The sequence below is a fragment of the Macadamia integrifolia genome, chromosome 3, assembly GCF_013358625.1.
Source record: "Macadamia integrifolia cultivar HAES 741 chromosome 3, SCU_Mint_v3, whole genome shotgun sequence".
Taxonomy (NCBI): Eukaryota; Viridiplantae; Streptophyta; class Magnoliopsida; order Proteales; family Proteaceae; genus Macadamia; species Macadamia integrifolia.
Window position 1 is genome coordinate 10,871,879 of NC_056559.1, and position 16,909 is coordinate 10,888,787.

At 39.2% G+C, this 16,909-nt stretch overlaps 1 protein-coding gene across 2 annotated transcripts in view; it reads right to left on the minus strand.

Annotated features, from left to right (window-relative positions):
* Positions 1-16,909, minus strand: part of LOC122073132 (histone-lysine N-methyltransferase SUVR5-like) — a 29,621-nt gene that overhangs the window by 11,545 nt on the left and 1,167 nt on the right. For both annotated transcript variants that reach the window (XM_042637666.1, XM_042637667.1), the window contains exons 2-5: positions 12,009-12,452; positions 10,977-11,279; positions 10,770-10,880; positions 5,912-6,022 (exon numbers count right to left, since the gene is read on the minus strand). In XM_042637666.1, the coding sequence (XP_042493600.1) occupies positions 5,912-6,022; positions 10,770-10,880; positions 10,977-11,279; positions 12,009-12,437 (954 nt within the window). In that variant the 5' untranslated portion in view covers positions 12,438-12,452. The remainder of the gene's footprint in view (positions 1-5,911; positions 6,023-10,769; positions 10,881-10,976; positions 11,280-12,008; positions 12,453-16,909) is intronic.

Genomic DNA, 16,909 nt, shown 5'->3' on the forward strand with positions numbered 1-16,909 from the left:
GAGACTTTATCTTTGCCCCTTTTGATTTCGATCGACTCTTCCCAGATCCCTTCTGATTTGATCTTCCTCTTTCTTGCTCCTTGTCACCTCCAAAAAAACCTTCTCCTTGAGATTTTGTACTACTGGCATTCTTCCTTGTATCATTGGACATGAGGGTAGCCGCGACTTCATCCATCTCAAGGGTCTCCTTCCCATACAAGAGAGTCGTTACCAGGTGATCATATGATTCTGGGAGCAATGACAGCAACAGTAACACCTTGTCTTCATCCTCAATCTTAACCTCTAGGTTTGCAAGTTTACTTACGATCTGATTGAACATGTTAAGATGCTCTAATAGATCTGTACCTTCCTCCATCTGTAGAGAATACAATTGCTTTTTCACAAACAACTTGTTCGTTAAGAACTTCGTCATGTAGATGCTTTCAAGTTTCGCCCATAACTGCAGTGCAGATTCGATACCCACAACATATAATAGGGCATCATCAAAAAGATTCAATCGAATAGCACTTACAGCCTTTTCCTCCATCTCCTCCCAATCTTCGTCAGTAATTTTTGTAGGTTTCTTCGACTTCCCCAACAACGTTTTCGCCAAACCCTGTTGTATCAGAAGATCCTCCATCCTTTGACGCCAAAGAATGAAATTGTTCTTCCCATTGAACCGCTCGATATCATACTTGACATTCGATCCCTTCCCTACCATCGTGATAGTAAACCCTAGAAAACGGAAACCTAGAGCTCTGATACCAGTTTGTAGAAACGCAACCCTAAAACGATGAAGAAGATAATGGAAAAACAGAACAAACAATGCACACAGATTTACGAGGTTCGGCAAGGTTGCCTACATCCCCGGTGAGATGAGATCCTGCTTCACTATCAATGGAGAATAGGGTTACAACGCTCGTCCCTCACACCTCTCAGTATTGCTTGCATTACAGAGAAAGAAACCCTCGCTACAAACATATAACAAAAAACCCTAATCCGGAAAGTACACAATTACCCTCAAATAAAAGAAAATTTTGAGCGGGGGGCTGCGCCCCCTACACCCCCTGCTATGCAGGGGCCTCGTACCCCCTTGTAACCCCCACAACCCGCTAACCGGCTAGCGGGACCACCGTCCTGCCTATCGAGGCGCTGCACTAATACTCCTTAGATTAAACTGCGACGGAATACAAGACATTGTACACCAACAACTTCATGTGGCATTGAAAAAATGAATATCATAAATGCCAGTAAGTTTGAAAAATATAATCAACAACACCTTCGCCATGCTATTAAAAGCTGTCTGAGCTTTAGGAAAAATAGTTCTGTCAATGGCTACTCTTAAATACCCAATTATAAGTTACAAATACAATGTCAGTGTTCTAGCATATTGGTGATATGCATGATGGGACCACAACTAGCTTGACCTTTTGGGGTTGGGGTTGGGGTTGGGGTTGGGGTTGGGGGAGGAGGGGAGACCAGAGCATTCAAAGGGAAAATAGAGATACATTACACAATTTCAATGTTTATACATATAGAGGGTAGAGGAATAGGAAATCTTGTTATAATACCCTCGTGAAATGTTAGTATTAATGTGAATAGTTGTTGTCTGAGAGGGGGAACAATTAAGATTTTGACCTTGTGTCAAAAGATGGTTCGATCAGAGTCATTCAACAAACATTAATTCTGAAGTGATGCAATTGGGCGTGGGAAAATTTGGGATTAATTTAGTACCCTGATTTGTTTCCTTTATTGTTAGTGTAGGGTGTGGTCAAGTTAGTAGGGAAATTCAATTTTAGATTTCAATTCCTAATTTAGGCTAGTTTCCAATTTATTTACCTTCCATTTTTACACTTTGCTTGCCTTTATATTGATGTAACTCAATGGAAATTTCAGTTTCAAGAATTGATTGAAAATTGAAGGAACGTGTTTTGAGTTGTAAACTATGGTTGCGGAGCGTGGTTCTCTTCTTTCCCTTTTCTAATATTCTTTCTCCATCTCTGATTTTTCTGTTTTCTCCTCTTCCTCTTCCCCTTCCTTGTTATACTCTGGTCTTCCTTTTCTCTGTTGCCGTTACTTCACTGGGCTGCAGAAGGCTTGATCAATCTACCTCAAAAGCACCCCTTTTGGCCTAAGATCTAGAGCGAAGGAAGTTCTTCCCAAAGTGACCTGAACCCTAGACCCTTAAACCCTAATACTATTCCTGCTGCAAGTTTGAGTTCTGCAAGTCTGCAACAGAGCAGGTTGTCTCTCCTACCGCCAGATTCAGTTGCATGTTTCATGACAAGTCTGATTGGAACTGTTGAGTCTTGTCGAAGTTGGATCTACAACCATCCTGCTGCTGCGATTCATTACCAAAAATCCCAGGTCGAGACCAGCCCTGGAGATCGAGATTTGTTGTTCGAAGCGGTCCCTGGTTTACCACCTTGGCCCTGGTTTCTATCGGGAAGAAGATCGCAGGTTATTATATTGCTTTAGAGAGTTGAATTTGTGGTTATTACAAGAAAGCCCCCCTGTCCTAAAAAGTGTGTTCTGTTATTTCTTTCTTTACTTTGGCAATTACAGAATACCCCCTCTTCTAATTTCCTATCTCAGTTGTCCCTATCACTTATTATGCTATCAGTACATGATTGTTACTAAAATTACAAGAATACCATTCAACCATTAAATTGAGACATTTTGTCATTATTGTGGGCCCTAAGCAATCTGATTCTAGCTTTTGGAACCCGGATCCGCATCAAATGGTAGGAGAGCGAATTTCTTGCTATTTCCTAATCAAGACAGGTCACGTCACCAGTGCTGAGTTGCAGAAATTGTATCTTAAGATAATTGAGAGAATCAACAGAAAACTGATGCCAGGGTTGAGAAGAATGAGCCAAAACAAGACAAGTTCATGGACGAAACTCTAAGCGCCGTCACTAAGATTCTTGCATTTATACAGAAGTTTGAAACATGAGCTGACGAAGGACCGTCTGCACCACCGCCTCAATTTCATGCCCTACAGATCGAAGATACACCTCAAAGACAGCAACATGATCCAATTATACCTCAAGATGTTACCCGACAATTTTCTAACAAAGATTATGGCATCAAAGTTGAGATTCCAGAGTTCATTAGTGAAAAGGGACCCGAAAAATTTCTTGATTGGCTTACTAAAGTGGAGAGGATTTTTTGCCGATAATCCCTTCCGAACAAGAAGTGTGAACTTATCATCACCAAGTTTATTGGGTATGCATGTTCATGATGAGATAATGTATTACATTCTATGTTTGTTAGACGACTTGGACCCATTATCAATTGAGAGGTCATGAAGTAGATTCTCACTGGGAAATTTGTTCCTCCTAATTATGAGGTGATGTTTCATAAATTGCTTAATTTTCAACAAGGCAATAAGGATGCGGATACCTACACCCTCGAATTCCACAATCTTCAAGGTGCCGACTTTAGGAAACAAACTAGCAACAGGTGATACGATATATCAGTGGACTAATTACTGAGATCCGACTCGAATTAGCTAACTAATTTCAGGTTCGTTGATGTGGCAACAACTCATACCAAGACAACTGAAGAGAAGTCCATTTATTGAAAGAGTGTGACCAAGACTCCTTTAGTTTATAGACATCCACCATGTATGGAGGAAAGGAATATTGAATCTCGCAGAGTTAAAAAAAAATTCAGAATTCAACAAGGATAGTGATTGGTGAAGAACATCAAATGCCAGAATTGTGGCGAGAAGGGTCACTACTTCAACAAGTGCCCTAATAGGACTCGTTCTGTGAATGCAACAGAGAAGCAGCTGAACAAAGACAAATGATGATGTTGATCCTAATTTACATCCTTATCCCTTCGATGCCGATGATATTGACTATGATGATGATGATGTCGAAGCTCATTCCGCTAGTCTTACATCCTTCTCAAACAGACTAGTTGACAAGGCTCCTCTCTTCAGACAAAAGGGTACTCTCCTACACGGTTCCGATCTTATTGATATTCGTACAGTTGTTGACACCGGGACAAAAGCAAACTTCATCTCTGCTGAATTTATTCAAACACACAACCTTCCACAGATACAACTTTTCAAGAAGATTCACATGTAAGGTTTTGGACTCATAGCTCGAGAAGGGGCCACTAAAGTTGGGCCATTACATGCTTAGTCACCCCACTGGCGCACTACGACATTCTTCTAGCGCGACCTTGGCAATGATATGCTGGTACTCTCTACGATGGTGCACAAAACACCATCAAGGTAAAGCAAGGAGGTTGTACGTATTTAATGACACCACACGCATTATCAAACATGCCACGTCGTCGACAGTCTCCTGCTCCAGTGACATATCACCTACCCTTCCTCTTCACGGAGTTACATTCCCATCATTTGCTTCAAAATATGTGCCACCTCATCGTCGGGCGATTTATAAGGGTATCTTGGGAGCACGACCTAACTCGACGGAGTCGAGTTCTTTTAAGACCGGAAGAGTTGATGTAATTGGGCATGGGAAGATTTGGGATTAATTTGGTACCTTGATTTGTTTCCTTTATTGTTAGTGTAAGGTGTGGTCAAGTTAGTTGGGAGATTTAATTTTATATTTCAGTTCCTAACTTAGGTTAGTTTCTAATATATTTAGCTTCTAGTTTTACACTTTGCTTGCCTTTATATTAATGCAACTCAATGGAGATTTCAGTTTTGAGAATCGATTGAAAATTGAAGGAATGTGTTTTGAGTTGGAAACCATGGTTGCCGTGCGTGGTTCTCTTCTTTCCCCTTTCTAATATTCTTTCTCCATCTCTAATTTTTCTATTTTCTCTTCTCTTCCTCTTCCCCTTCCTTGTTATACTCTGTTATTCTTTTTCTCTGTTGCTGTTACTTCACTGGGTTGCAGAAGGCTTGATCGATCACCCACGAAAGCACCCCTTTTGGCCTTAGATCTGGCGCTAAGGAAGTTCTTCCCAAAGTGACCTGAACCCTAGGCCCTTAAACCCTAATACTATTCCTGCTGCAAGTTTGAGCTCTGCAACAGAGCCAGTTGTCTCTCCTACAGCCAGATTCAATTGCAAGTTTCACGACAAGTCTGATTTGGAACTGTTGAGGCTTGTCGAAGTTGGATCTACAACCGTCCTGCTGCTACGATTCATTACCAGAAATCTCAGGTCAAGACCAGCCCTGGAGATCGAGATTTGTTGTTCGAAGTGCTCCCTGGTCTACCACCATGGCCCTGGTTTCTATCGGGAAGAAGATGGCAGGTTATTATATTGCTTTAGAGAGTTGAATTTGTGGTTATTACAAGAAAGCCCCCTGTCCTGAAAAGTGTGTTCTGTTATTTCTTTCCTTTGGCAATTACAGAATACCCCCTCTTCTAATTTCCTATCTCAGTTGTCCCTGTCACTTATTATGCTATCAGTACATGATTGTTACTAAAATTACAAGAATACCATTCAACCATTAATTTGAGATATTTTGTCATTATTGTGGGCCCTAAGCGATCCGATTCCAGCTTTTGGAACCCAGATCCGCATCATGAAGAGTGCTGGAAAACAAGAATAAGAACATAATTTCTACTAAATGTTTTCATACTCCCAAATTGTTTAATTAAAATCAAGATTAATGGTCCATCCAAGGACTACATTTTCCTAGTACTGTCACATAATTATATTCATTATGAATCTCATGTGGCATACATAAATTGCCATGACTATGGTTAGAGTAATTAACATACACACGTGACACGTCTATGTCAGAAAATTCAAGATTGTGCCAAACCTTAAAAATCTGGAATTATCTAAAAAAAAATTAATTAAGAATCTAGAAAGGGGAGCTATTAAACATACTGCAAATCCGAGACAATCATAGCACAAGAGAGCAAGGATGTTTTCCTTACAAGAGGAAGCACCCCTTTTATTTTTAATACAAGTCCGTGGCAAGTGGGATAAGTACCTCCTTAAGTGTTTCGACAGATTCAGCACTCTGTGCATCCCTACAACGATGTGCCCAAAGGTCAAAAGAACGTTGTAGCCAACCAGGATCTATAAAGTGCTGCAATATCATCTGCGTTAGAAATAAATTTCAGTACTTCATTAGTAGAACATAAGCAGTTTTCTACATGCACATAATTTGGTAAACTAAAAGCAGATATAATCGAAGAAACAAAAATGGGGGTCAATTTCAAATTCTCGTGGCACATGGGGTCGTCTATAAACAGAAAACGGAGACAAGATGCATATCCAGTTGTCGGGTGTCAGTATATGCTCCCCAGTCCCCACACAGTTATATCTTTAAGGACCAAAATTAAAATAAGCAGATAGTGCTAAATGGGTCAGAAACAGGAGCAGGAGATTAGGATTATCAGCCAAGGTTTTTTTTTTCTGCTGGAGGCAAAATTTGTTCAAAGAGTGCATTAGTCTATAGCATATATGCTATTAAGTTTCCAAAACATAGAAGACGATGAATCTGTCAGCCTCAGTTATAGGGTGGAAAAAACTACATTGTTCCCCAGTTTCCTCTTTATTTTTGTTCCTTTCATATTGAAGAATGTACCACTAAGTGGCTCTCTCTCTCGACATATGTGGCCATATTTGTTTAAAAAATCGAAGATTGCTTCAAAAAGCCCCATCACTGATAAGTGTCCTCATATACAGATATTGATGCAGATTCATCACCAAAACAGGCTTCTTTTATTAGGAATAAGCCTAGGGTTGGGTTTCATACATGTTGGGCCTTTGATCCCATGTGTTTTGAGTGTAATGGGCCATTTTCACGGGCCAAAACTAGGGGTATAATGGTTGCATACGGGATTAACTAATTTTTTTCCTTTTACATTAGTTTCCTTTTTAGTTGGGTTCAATTTAAGTTATATTTGTTTTCTCAGGAGTCAAGTTATTAGTTGAGTCAAGTCATTAGTAGTTAGTTTCCTTTCTGAAAGTTTCCTTTTTTAGTTTTTAGAAACTATTGTATTGGGAGAATATTTGGTTTCCTTTTTTAGAACCTTCTATTTTGTTATACACTCCCTCATCAACATTATAAATAAAGAAGAGGAAGCTCCTCAAGCTCCAGCGATTTGAAAAAAACAATTGTTGTAGCTGCTGCTGCCTTCTCCATGGAGATTGTCTTGTGTTTGATCAAGGCTAATGGAACTGGTGTTTGATCCAGTTGACTCTCTAAGGTGAAAAGCCCAAGAGGTCCTCTTCTACTTTATTATCATTTTTCTTACTGTTTTCAAGCACTCCAAGTATCAAATTCCATCTCAGTTCATCCCAGGTAAACCACACCACTGATCTGCAGTACTTTCTATTTTCCAGTTCTGAAACTCTCTTTCTTGTTCCCAAATCCATCCCTGATTCAAGGGCTTTCAACCACCTGATTATATCCATCTTTTGGTTGAGTGTTAGGCCCCATCTGAAGGTGGTTACATCTCAGTTTAGGCCCCATCAGACGACTGGTTGGTCTGCTACACAAATCACCCACAGTTCTATCTGATAGGATATTTTGACCTAATCTGTTCTGTTTTCTGAGATTGATAGATACGTCTGGTTATTTCTGATTTATATGGATGTTTGTTCAAGATTTATGATCTGTTATGACCCTATATCTGTATCTGATTTAGTCCTTTAATCTGGGTTATATTCTGATCTCATAAATTCCAGTTTCTGGATTCGAAACTCTGACTTACAGATCTGTTTTCCTCCTTATTACAGTTATACCTTGATTGTTGTTTGTTCTTTGACAAGTATCCTGCAGTTTGGGATTAGGTTGGCCTTACCAATCCTAGTTCTACATTAAGTGGTATCAGAGCATGGCAAAGAGCAACCCATCGAGGGTATCGCCCCTCATGTTGATATGATGGCTGCGATGATGGAGATGTTGATACAACTAAATCAACCAATGGTGCGAACGGATGAAATATTAGCTAGAATGTAGCTTTGGGAATAGGTTGGCCTTGCCAATCCTAGTTCTACATTAGATATATATATATATATATATGCCCATCAGTTTCACCAGTGAGAACAGCTAAATGCAGCATATGCTAACAATGAAATAAAATTGCCAGGAATGGGGAAAGTTCAGGGTCTTCTAAAAAATCAAATTAGACCATTCTGACCAATGGTTCCACGCCACGACGCTACAACCAAAATAAGAAGATCAATAAGAAATACAAGGGGCAGTAACTATTTTGAATAGTCCAACCCAGTCTGATGGTCTAAAAAGTTGGACAACCAAAACTGTAAGGTCTTTTGGCTGGTCAAAGCCCCAAAGCAGCCTTACCTAGGGACCAGAATACTCACACATTATAGTCAACTGAAGAGAGCCCAGTGCAGTAAGTTCTAAAACAGTAGATTTATCATGGAGAACAAGAGCTGGAGATTCCTTTCCACAGAATAAGCAGGTTGTTTTTCCCTTTCCAAAGTTCTCCCCTACTTTACTGAACATAAATGGAATGAGTGGAATGAGTTTGAGAGTTTGGAATAAATTACTTCTGAGTCGAAAAATTCTAAATTCTTTAATTTTGAGAGCTTACCCAGTTGAATGTCCATCAGGTTTACCACTACACCACTCAAACACAATGGAATGAGTTACAGCTGACATATTCATAGAGCGTGACAGTTGAAGAGGATTTGTCTAACCTACCATAAGTAGTTGGGATAAGGTTCGGTGAGTTGAGCAGTGGGCTCCTAATGGATGAATAGTTCACTTTGTTTCCCATAGATTTGCAACTAATAGTAGAAATTTAAGTGTGAAGATTGTTTCCAACAAGTCATACAGTTAAATTAACAGATTCTATTCCAAGATAATAGCGTTGGCACTCCCCCCACCCCTAAAAAGAAGTGACTATTAGGGTCTCTAATCCAAACTTGAGGCACCAAATGTATAAGAGGGCATCAGAAGTGGATTAAATTCCAGGACTCGTTAATTTTTTCAGCCCACTTGATGGAACTCACATACAGCCACTCGAAGCATATAAAAGAATATGATGGCATAAATTCTAGTGGACAAGTTCCGCTTTGCCATGAGTCACATGACAATGGAGAAACAGGGCCCACCTAGGAACATAAACAGAGCCACATGGGAGCATTTTGGATATTATTTGGACATTTGGATAATATAAGGATTCTTAGCTGCTTTTGATTGTAATTCTTATTTTCTATTAGCTATAGATCCAATGGCAATACTATAATTTTTCTGGGCAGTACTCTGTACTCCAATGTTTGATTTAGTCATTTAGGTAAACTTAATAGTAAAGTCAAGCATGATTTATTCATTCATGTCATACTTATTTGTTTGGATCATTAGGGTTTGGGAGGCGGTTAAGGAATGAATGTAGGCTTTGTTCTCAAGGTGAGAAGGTGTGAATAAATTATTTGTTCAGGTATATGTTTGCTTCTGAGGTTTGAGTGAGTTGATGTCACTGGTGAGGGTTAGATGGATGTCATCATCCTCCCTACTTGCAAATAGAAAGGAAAAGGGAGGGGGAGGGGGAGGGGGTGGGGGTGGGGGTGGGGGCGGGGGGGCGCAGTCAAAGGAAGAGCAAGAATAGATGGTGAATGATTCCTTTACCACTTTGTTGGAGCATATGGGTGGAGAGGAAAGCCAATAATTTTAAGCCAAGGAAATCTGGTGTACAAAGTGGTCATAAAAATGAAGAAATGGTATTTTTTGGTTGCCCATAGTCGCAGATTTCAGGGGACAGAATACCTATTCAGTGGTGTGGAATTGCTCCACTTTCGTGTAGTAGATCCTCTCATGGTTCAAGATCTCGCTGAGATCTCGTTTTTTAGATTAGCGAGACAAGATCACAGGCAAGGTGTAAAAACGACAAGATCTCGCAAAATCTCGCCAGATCTCACCAAGATCTCACCTCTCCCTCTACTTTTTTGAAGAAAAAACGCTAAGGGCCAAGAATTTTGGTGCTTTTGCTTGAGGATCTCCATTTCTATTTTATGTCATTTCAAATTTTCAAATGTATGTTAATGTGACTCATCAGTCATCAATGTTAATTGTTAATCAATTAAGTAAGTATCTATGATGTCTTTTAAATTCTTAAGATTATGTTGTGTCATGTGTTGGTTGTGGAATGTGGATTGTGGAATAGAGCATACTAGCCTAGGGTCCGAAGAGCCGGAGACTACTTACATAGGGTACGAAGTCAAAATACCATTTTAAGTTTGATTTTTAAAAAACTGATGTTTCCATTGTGTTTAGACATCCTAAAATAGGATAAATACCTAGTTTCAAGGACTACAAAAACCATATGACCACAGAGTTGACCGCAAAAAAATACATGATCTTAGCGAGATCTAGGCGAGATCTGGCAAGATCTCTCTTTTTTGGATTAGCAAGATGGAGGGCGAAAGCGAGATCTTAAACCATGGATCCTCTTTCCTAGGTCGCTATGATGGTTTTATGCACCTTTGTAAAGGATCTTTTTGGTCACCCAATGTTAGTACAAATATTTACTTTTCTTCAAAGAAAAGAAAAGGGATTTAACATCAAAACCACACCAATACCATGAAGTCGTAGTTGTTAACATGATCTAACAGAGAGTATGGGGCAAGGAAATTCAATAAGAAAGAAGGAACTAGAAACCTCGATGTGGATCGCTTGATTCATTCCATTCGGAAAATAGATCTTACAATGGTGATTCATACGATTCATCCAAAGAATTCAACAAGAACTTGTTAATTTGTTTTGAACTCTACGATTTATTGAATGAAAATCGGGGTAATAGAAAGCCCTATAACTGTATGCTAAATAGTAACACAGAGAGAATCATTAGCAGCCATCGAGGGCAAGAATTTACACTGTGAAGCTTCAAAAGCATCCTTCCAAGCTCTGGATAACCTTTGCATCGGGAAGCCTCCATAGCAAATTCCTTCCAGGCTGTCACCTTTCGAGCATTCTCTATTACAGCCTTTCAAAGTGAGCAAAAAGTAAGAAAATGCACAAAATAAGATAAACCAAAAAAGAAAGAAGGCAAGGAAAAAGAGACCCAAATATAAATCCATACCTCAGTATGCAGTTGGTCACTAATATTCAGCATGGCAATGGCAAGTTTTTGCATAATAAAGCGGCGTGGAATGGTTAAATCTTTGACAATTTCCACCCCAGTGTGATGTGTCCTATGTGCAATTGGCTCTGGGAACTCATGGATGGAACGGACAAGTAGTGTATCTACCCAGGAATGATTCCTAGACTGGGGAAAGAACACCACGATATACTTCTTCCTATCATGTGTAGGCTTTGCTTTCAAAGTTGATAATGGCCAATCAGGCCTGGCACATCTGATACCTGCCTGCCACTTTCCTCTCCACTATTTGAAAGAAAAGGAAGAATCAACGTTGGATTAGAACAAGGGCTTCATGCACTACTCAATCATGAACTGATTGCTTTATTTCTTTATTAAAGATAAAAATGTAATAGAGTGAAAAAGAAAAAGCCAATGTTTAGGTGCAAGATATTGCCAAAATTATGAAGACCCTAAGATCAAAACCACATATTCAAGAAAGCTACAAACTAGAGCCTCCCCCCCACCCCAAAAAAAAGAGAGAGAAAGAAGCTCTGATTACTTCGACCCTCAAATTCCCTAATTGCCGGCAAAAATTCAGTGGACTTTATCGTAATTAATGAGGGCTATAAATAAAGGAAGGACAACCAGGGTGTAGACCCTGGGTAGATCACGATAAGAGTTGCTTTCAACCCATTTTCTGGCCAATTTACCTTCGCTTTTATCACTATTCAAAAGAATCGAATACAGCATAAGGCTACAGTCATCAGACAACTTAAGCACAAGAAAATTCTTAGGTGGGACCGTCCAAAAGTTAAAAGCAACAACAACTAGTGTGGTGTAATGGAAGACTGTCATCATGGTCTGGGAAGCTCCTTAGATTTCCTCCATGTATGGGGGCTTTGTGAATGCATTTTAAACCAAAACCCCAGAGACAAATTGTATCATACTACATCATGAACCAGAAAACTATTAATTCCATGATAGTCAAAAGAAAATATATGAAAAAAAAAAAAAGTAAACAACAAGGGATACCTTGACCCAAAGTGCTACAGTTCCATCTTGATCTGGCCATTCGGCCCCTGGAAGATGAGATTCTCCCTCCAAGTTTCCATTTTGTAGTACACATTCAGTTTTATACACAATCAAATGGGAGTTCTCAGAGGTTGTGCAAGGTTCTGAACTTTCTTTCTGCTCATTCATATTACCATGTTGAAAATCATGGAAGTTAATAGGCCCTTGCCCCTCAAAATCTGAAACTCCACAGTAAACACCTTCTGGAGCTTGTAGACTGCCTATTCGCCCTAGATCTCCACTTGGACCTTCAGTCTTTGGCACAGAGGCATCCACCATACATGCATTGTTTGATACTTGTTTTCCCTGTTGAGCTGAGTTCTCCACCATAGAAAAAAGCTGTCCCTGGCCTCTTTTGATGGCAGCTGAATTCTCAAACATATTGGACATCCGAACATGGCACCACTTCCATAAGCCCACAAGACCAACCAAATGGAAAAGTCAGATCAAGGATTAAAATGCAAAAGTTTATGGCCAGGATCGAAACGAAATCTCGAAACTTGCTCAAAACACATTTCATTTGAAATGATCTGAAAATGACAAAGCTCATTTCATTCTAATACCAACATCAATGATCATAAATGTAAAGCACACAAGAAATAACATTAGCTTCATATAAGAATCAAATCCAGATAGTCCACAAAGACTCCTCGTATAAATTATTTGATAGTAATTTCAAAATAAGGTTGGCATTTATTTAAACCATGGACCAGGATTCAAGACACGCCTATATCCTCATCCTATTGCAAAAAGATGCCTTCACACCCTTACCCATTACCTTCCAGGTTTGAGTGAAGAAGAAGGAAAGGAGTAAGAGAACACCTAGCCTTCACACAAAATACCAAGTTACGCAAGACACAAAAGTAGTCTTATTGTACCACTATAAGAAAAAAGAGGTGCCTAACTATGTGAGAGTTGGACTATAATCATCCTAAGGGTTAGGAATTGGTCATATCCCATGCCTGAACCACTGAAAGAAACGAGTCATAACTAAGACCATGATTACCAATGATTAGAAGACCAAGAGCCAAGCGAAGCTGATACCGTCCTGGAAGAATTCAACCCCATAAACCGGCTTATAAAGTGAAGGGACCCAAGACCATATCAACTCACATCAATTCCCATAAGAAAATGATGTGGGATCAACCCCCATAAGCTGATATAGGATCGGAACATACCACCACGCTTCCAAACCCGATGTCTATGGTGGCCCACTCTGGATCAAGTAGCCCTTTCTAAGCAGCTCTCACTCTGCTCTAGGGTTTCTGCCTGGCGGCAGGTAGCCCTTTCCTAGCAGCTCTCACTAAGGCAACAAGGCGCCCTTTGGCGTGGGTTGGGGTGAGGATTGGCTGCTCTAATACCACTGATATGGTCCTAGAAAATATACTCATAAGTCATAATATGTACTCAGATGGAAAATCTACCAAAGGCAAAAGCAAGCAAGAGCACAGCTAAGATGACCAATGAAGAAGACACTACCAGTATCTGTGTTTCAAGGAGATCTCCCAACAAAAATTGACACAATTCAAAGCCCACGAACATCCATCTGATATATTCTCTTGGACTTTCAGAATATTATACATACTATGTGTAGCAAATACTGACACCAACTCCTCCACAATAGTCCATGATCTTTGGAGCCTTGGAATCTTTCACTTGAAAACTGTACCAAAAAGATTCCATACAATGGAACAAAATCATGTTTTCTTGCAAGGAAGAAACAATGGTGATCAAATCCACAATCATAAACTTTCTGGTTTTAATTAAGATGCATGAAAGTTGGAAGCAGCAATGAGGTCCATGGCTGCAATGTAATCCCTGTGTATAGCAAGAATTTTATCTCCTCCATGTTTCTCTGATGTAACTGCTCATATTTATAGATTTGCTTTTTAAATCTGGTGCCTTTATCCAAGCAGTACCAAATAACAATAATTACTTCATGTAGATACAAAGTGCCTTTCAGTGAGAGGAGCAAGCATTTGTACAGATGTGTGTTATTCTTTGGTTATACAGGGAGAGCTCCAAGCAATTCCAGGATAATTATCACTCTAGCAAGTATACAATAGATCCAGTCACCACCAAGTGTGCACATTGGGTACAATAATTGAAATGTGAGGTTGCCAAATCATTCTCCTATGCAAAGGTGATTATTGGTTCCCCTCATGCCAAGCACCATCAAGGACAGCTTTGATGGATGAAAGTAGGGAATCTAGGTCCCTTGGCCAGTAACAGTTCTCTGAATGGTTTAGGAAAAATTACTTGTATCAATTTTGGTCTCCAGGGGGTGGACAAGATTTTAGCACTCCTTGACCCCATGCTTCTTGTCACTCTTGGAATTGAAGGATTGATGATTGAGAGACTTCTCATAGTAGTCGATGGATTCTTCTAGGGATGAGTGCTCCATGGAGATTGTCTCATTCTTATAGTTACCCTTGCATCCAGAATAAGCATTCACTCTAGTAGATGCCTAGTATGGTCGGTGCAGGAGCTGATGACATGGGCAACAGGCAAGGAAAACCAGATCTATATCATATTTTTAGCCCAAATCCTTTTAGACAGTGAAGAATAAAATTACAGTGAGAGACAGAATACAGGCTCCCAAAAGTAAGCAGGGTGTAACATAATCATGGATAATATTAGAGGAATGCTCAACCCCAAATGATGAACGCCTCATGACCACCTGCTTGGCTAGGCCATCCAGCAGGGAGTTCACTAATCTTTGCCACCAGAATGAGATAATAATGTTGGAGGCAAGAGAACTTGCCTCTCTAATACAACAAGTGAGTAGCCAAGGACTCCAGCCAATGTATGGCCAATCCTAACTCTTTCTGATGTAACTCCTGATTTGCTGGTGACTGTATCTTAGGCTCTTAGCTACTAAGTTAGCGAACACTCGAAAGAGAACACTTGGTAAACGGATCAATTATTCAGGGTGATCTCTTGCCTCTCTAATACAAGAAGTGAGTAGCCAAGGACTCCAGTCCCCTAGAATTAAAAGCCAATGTATGACCAACCCTAACTTTTCTGATGTAACCCCTGATGTGCTGATTCGACTGTATCTTAGTCCTTCCACATCCCTGAAGAGTATGCAGGATCCTAAACATCATCTTTTCAGTTGATACTTGATAGTACCATGTGTTTCTCATAGCAGACATATATGGTAGGAAGTCAAATGACTAGTCTACAGACTGTTGAAAACACTATCGTGTATTACAGCCTACCAACTTGAGTCTCTTGGAACAATAACATGTAAAAACAACTTTACGAGAAAAGCAATCAGCGGTCCTAGTAAACTTCATAAGTTGAACATAGTAAAATAAAATCCATAGGAGCTAGTCCACATTGCATGATATAATATGAAGTAAGAGATTTATATATTTTGTCCATTTAAATATGAAGTGTGCCATGTGCTGGACACTTGTTACATATAGGCAGGAAGGACCTTCAGATAACAAGATTTCTTTTTTAAGTGAATATGACAATTAACCTTATTCAAAGTACAAACATCCATAACGAAAAATAGATCCCCCAATTCTTTGTCATAAATATCCAAGTTTTTTTTCTTTCAACCTAGTTGATTATGCTCTGTCAACTCAAGTACAGGGAAAATTTTCATGATTTGGAAAATGGAAATTACCATGTATGTCATACGACCTGCCACTATGAAAAATAAAATCTTTAACGACTTATCAGAAAATTAATAATAATAATAATAAAATTAACGTCTTTGATGAACTACATGGGCCAATAGAGGAAAAAATTACCATCTATGACAATTAACCTTATTCAAAGTACAAATTATACGAAAAGGAATGCCACAATTCTTGTTTATAAATATACAAGCATTTTTCTTTCAATTCTACACCAGAAATCATGACCCTCCTAGTTGATGATCTGTCAAATCAAGTTGCGGGGGAAAATTTTTCATGACGTGGAAATTACCATGTATGTCGTGCAACTGACCAATATGAATAGTAACCATCTATGTTGTACAACTGAGCAATATGAATAAATAGTAATCTTGAACGAACTACTTGGACCAATAGAGGGAAAACTTACCATCTATGACAATTAACCTTATTCAGAGTACAAATATCCGTAACGAAAGTGAGGTGCCACAATTCTGTCATAAATATCCAGGCTTTATTCTTTCCAACCTGGTTGATTATGCTCTATCGACTCCAAGTTGCGGGGAAAAAATTTCTTGATTTGGAAATTACCATGTATGTTGTACAACTGACCAATATGAATAGTAACATCTTAAATGTACTACTTGGACCAATAGCGGAAAAACTTACCATCTATGTATGGTCTACATGAATTTAGAGATAAATAGGTAAGCAGCAGCATAGATTTTGCACTTAAGGTGAACACGTTTTCTAGCTGCGCGTGCTAATGCATCAAAGCATGCTAACGCACAACGGTATTATAAGATCAGCTTGACCACCGGGAGACAAGGCTCTACGATCAAACACATTTTTAACCATTGAACCATCTTGAACTTTTAATCTAATCATATCATTTAAGCCTAGGCTCCATTTTTTAACCCCTTTTTGGATAAATCGAAAAAAAGCAGTCAGAATTGTCCAAGTTTATGGATAAACAAAAAGTATAATAACCATGGAAAACAAATAAGAGATAAAAATTGATGCTTTTTAGCACCTTAGAAAATAAGTTCAATAAATGATAGACCCACGCACTCAAACATTTGAATGAACACATCTGACAACCATCCAAATAAAACCTTTTAGCTATCAACCTTTGGATCCTGAACCCATGTAGCATAAATAATTATTAAATAAGAAAAGAAGAACCTAACAAAATGATCCTTATCCTCCATTTAGATGTGTCAGTCAATATGC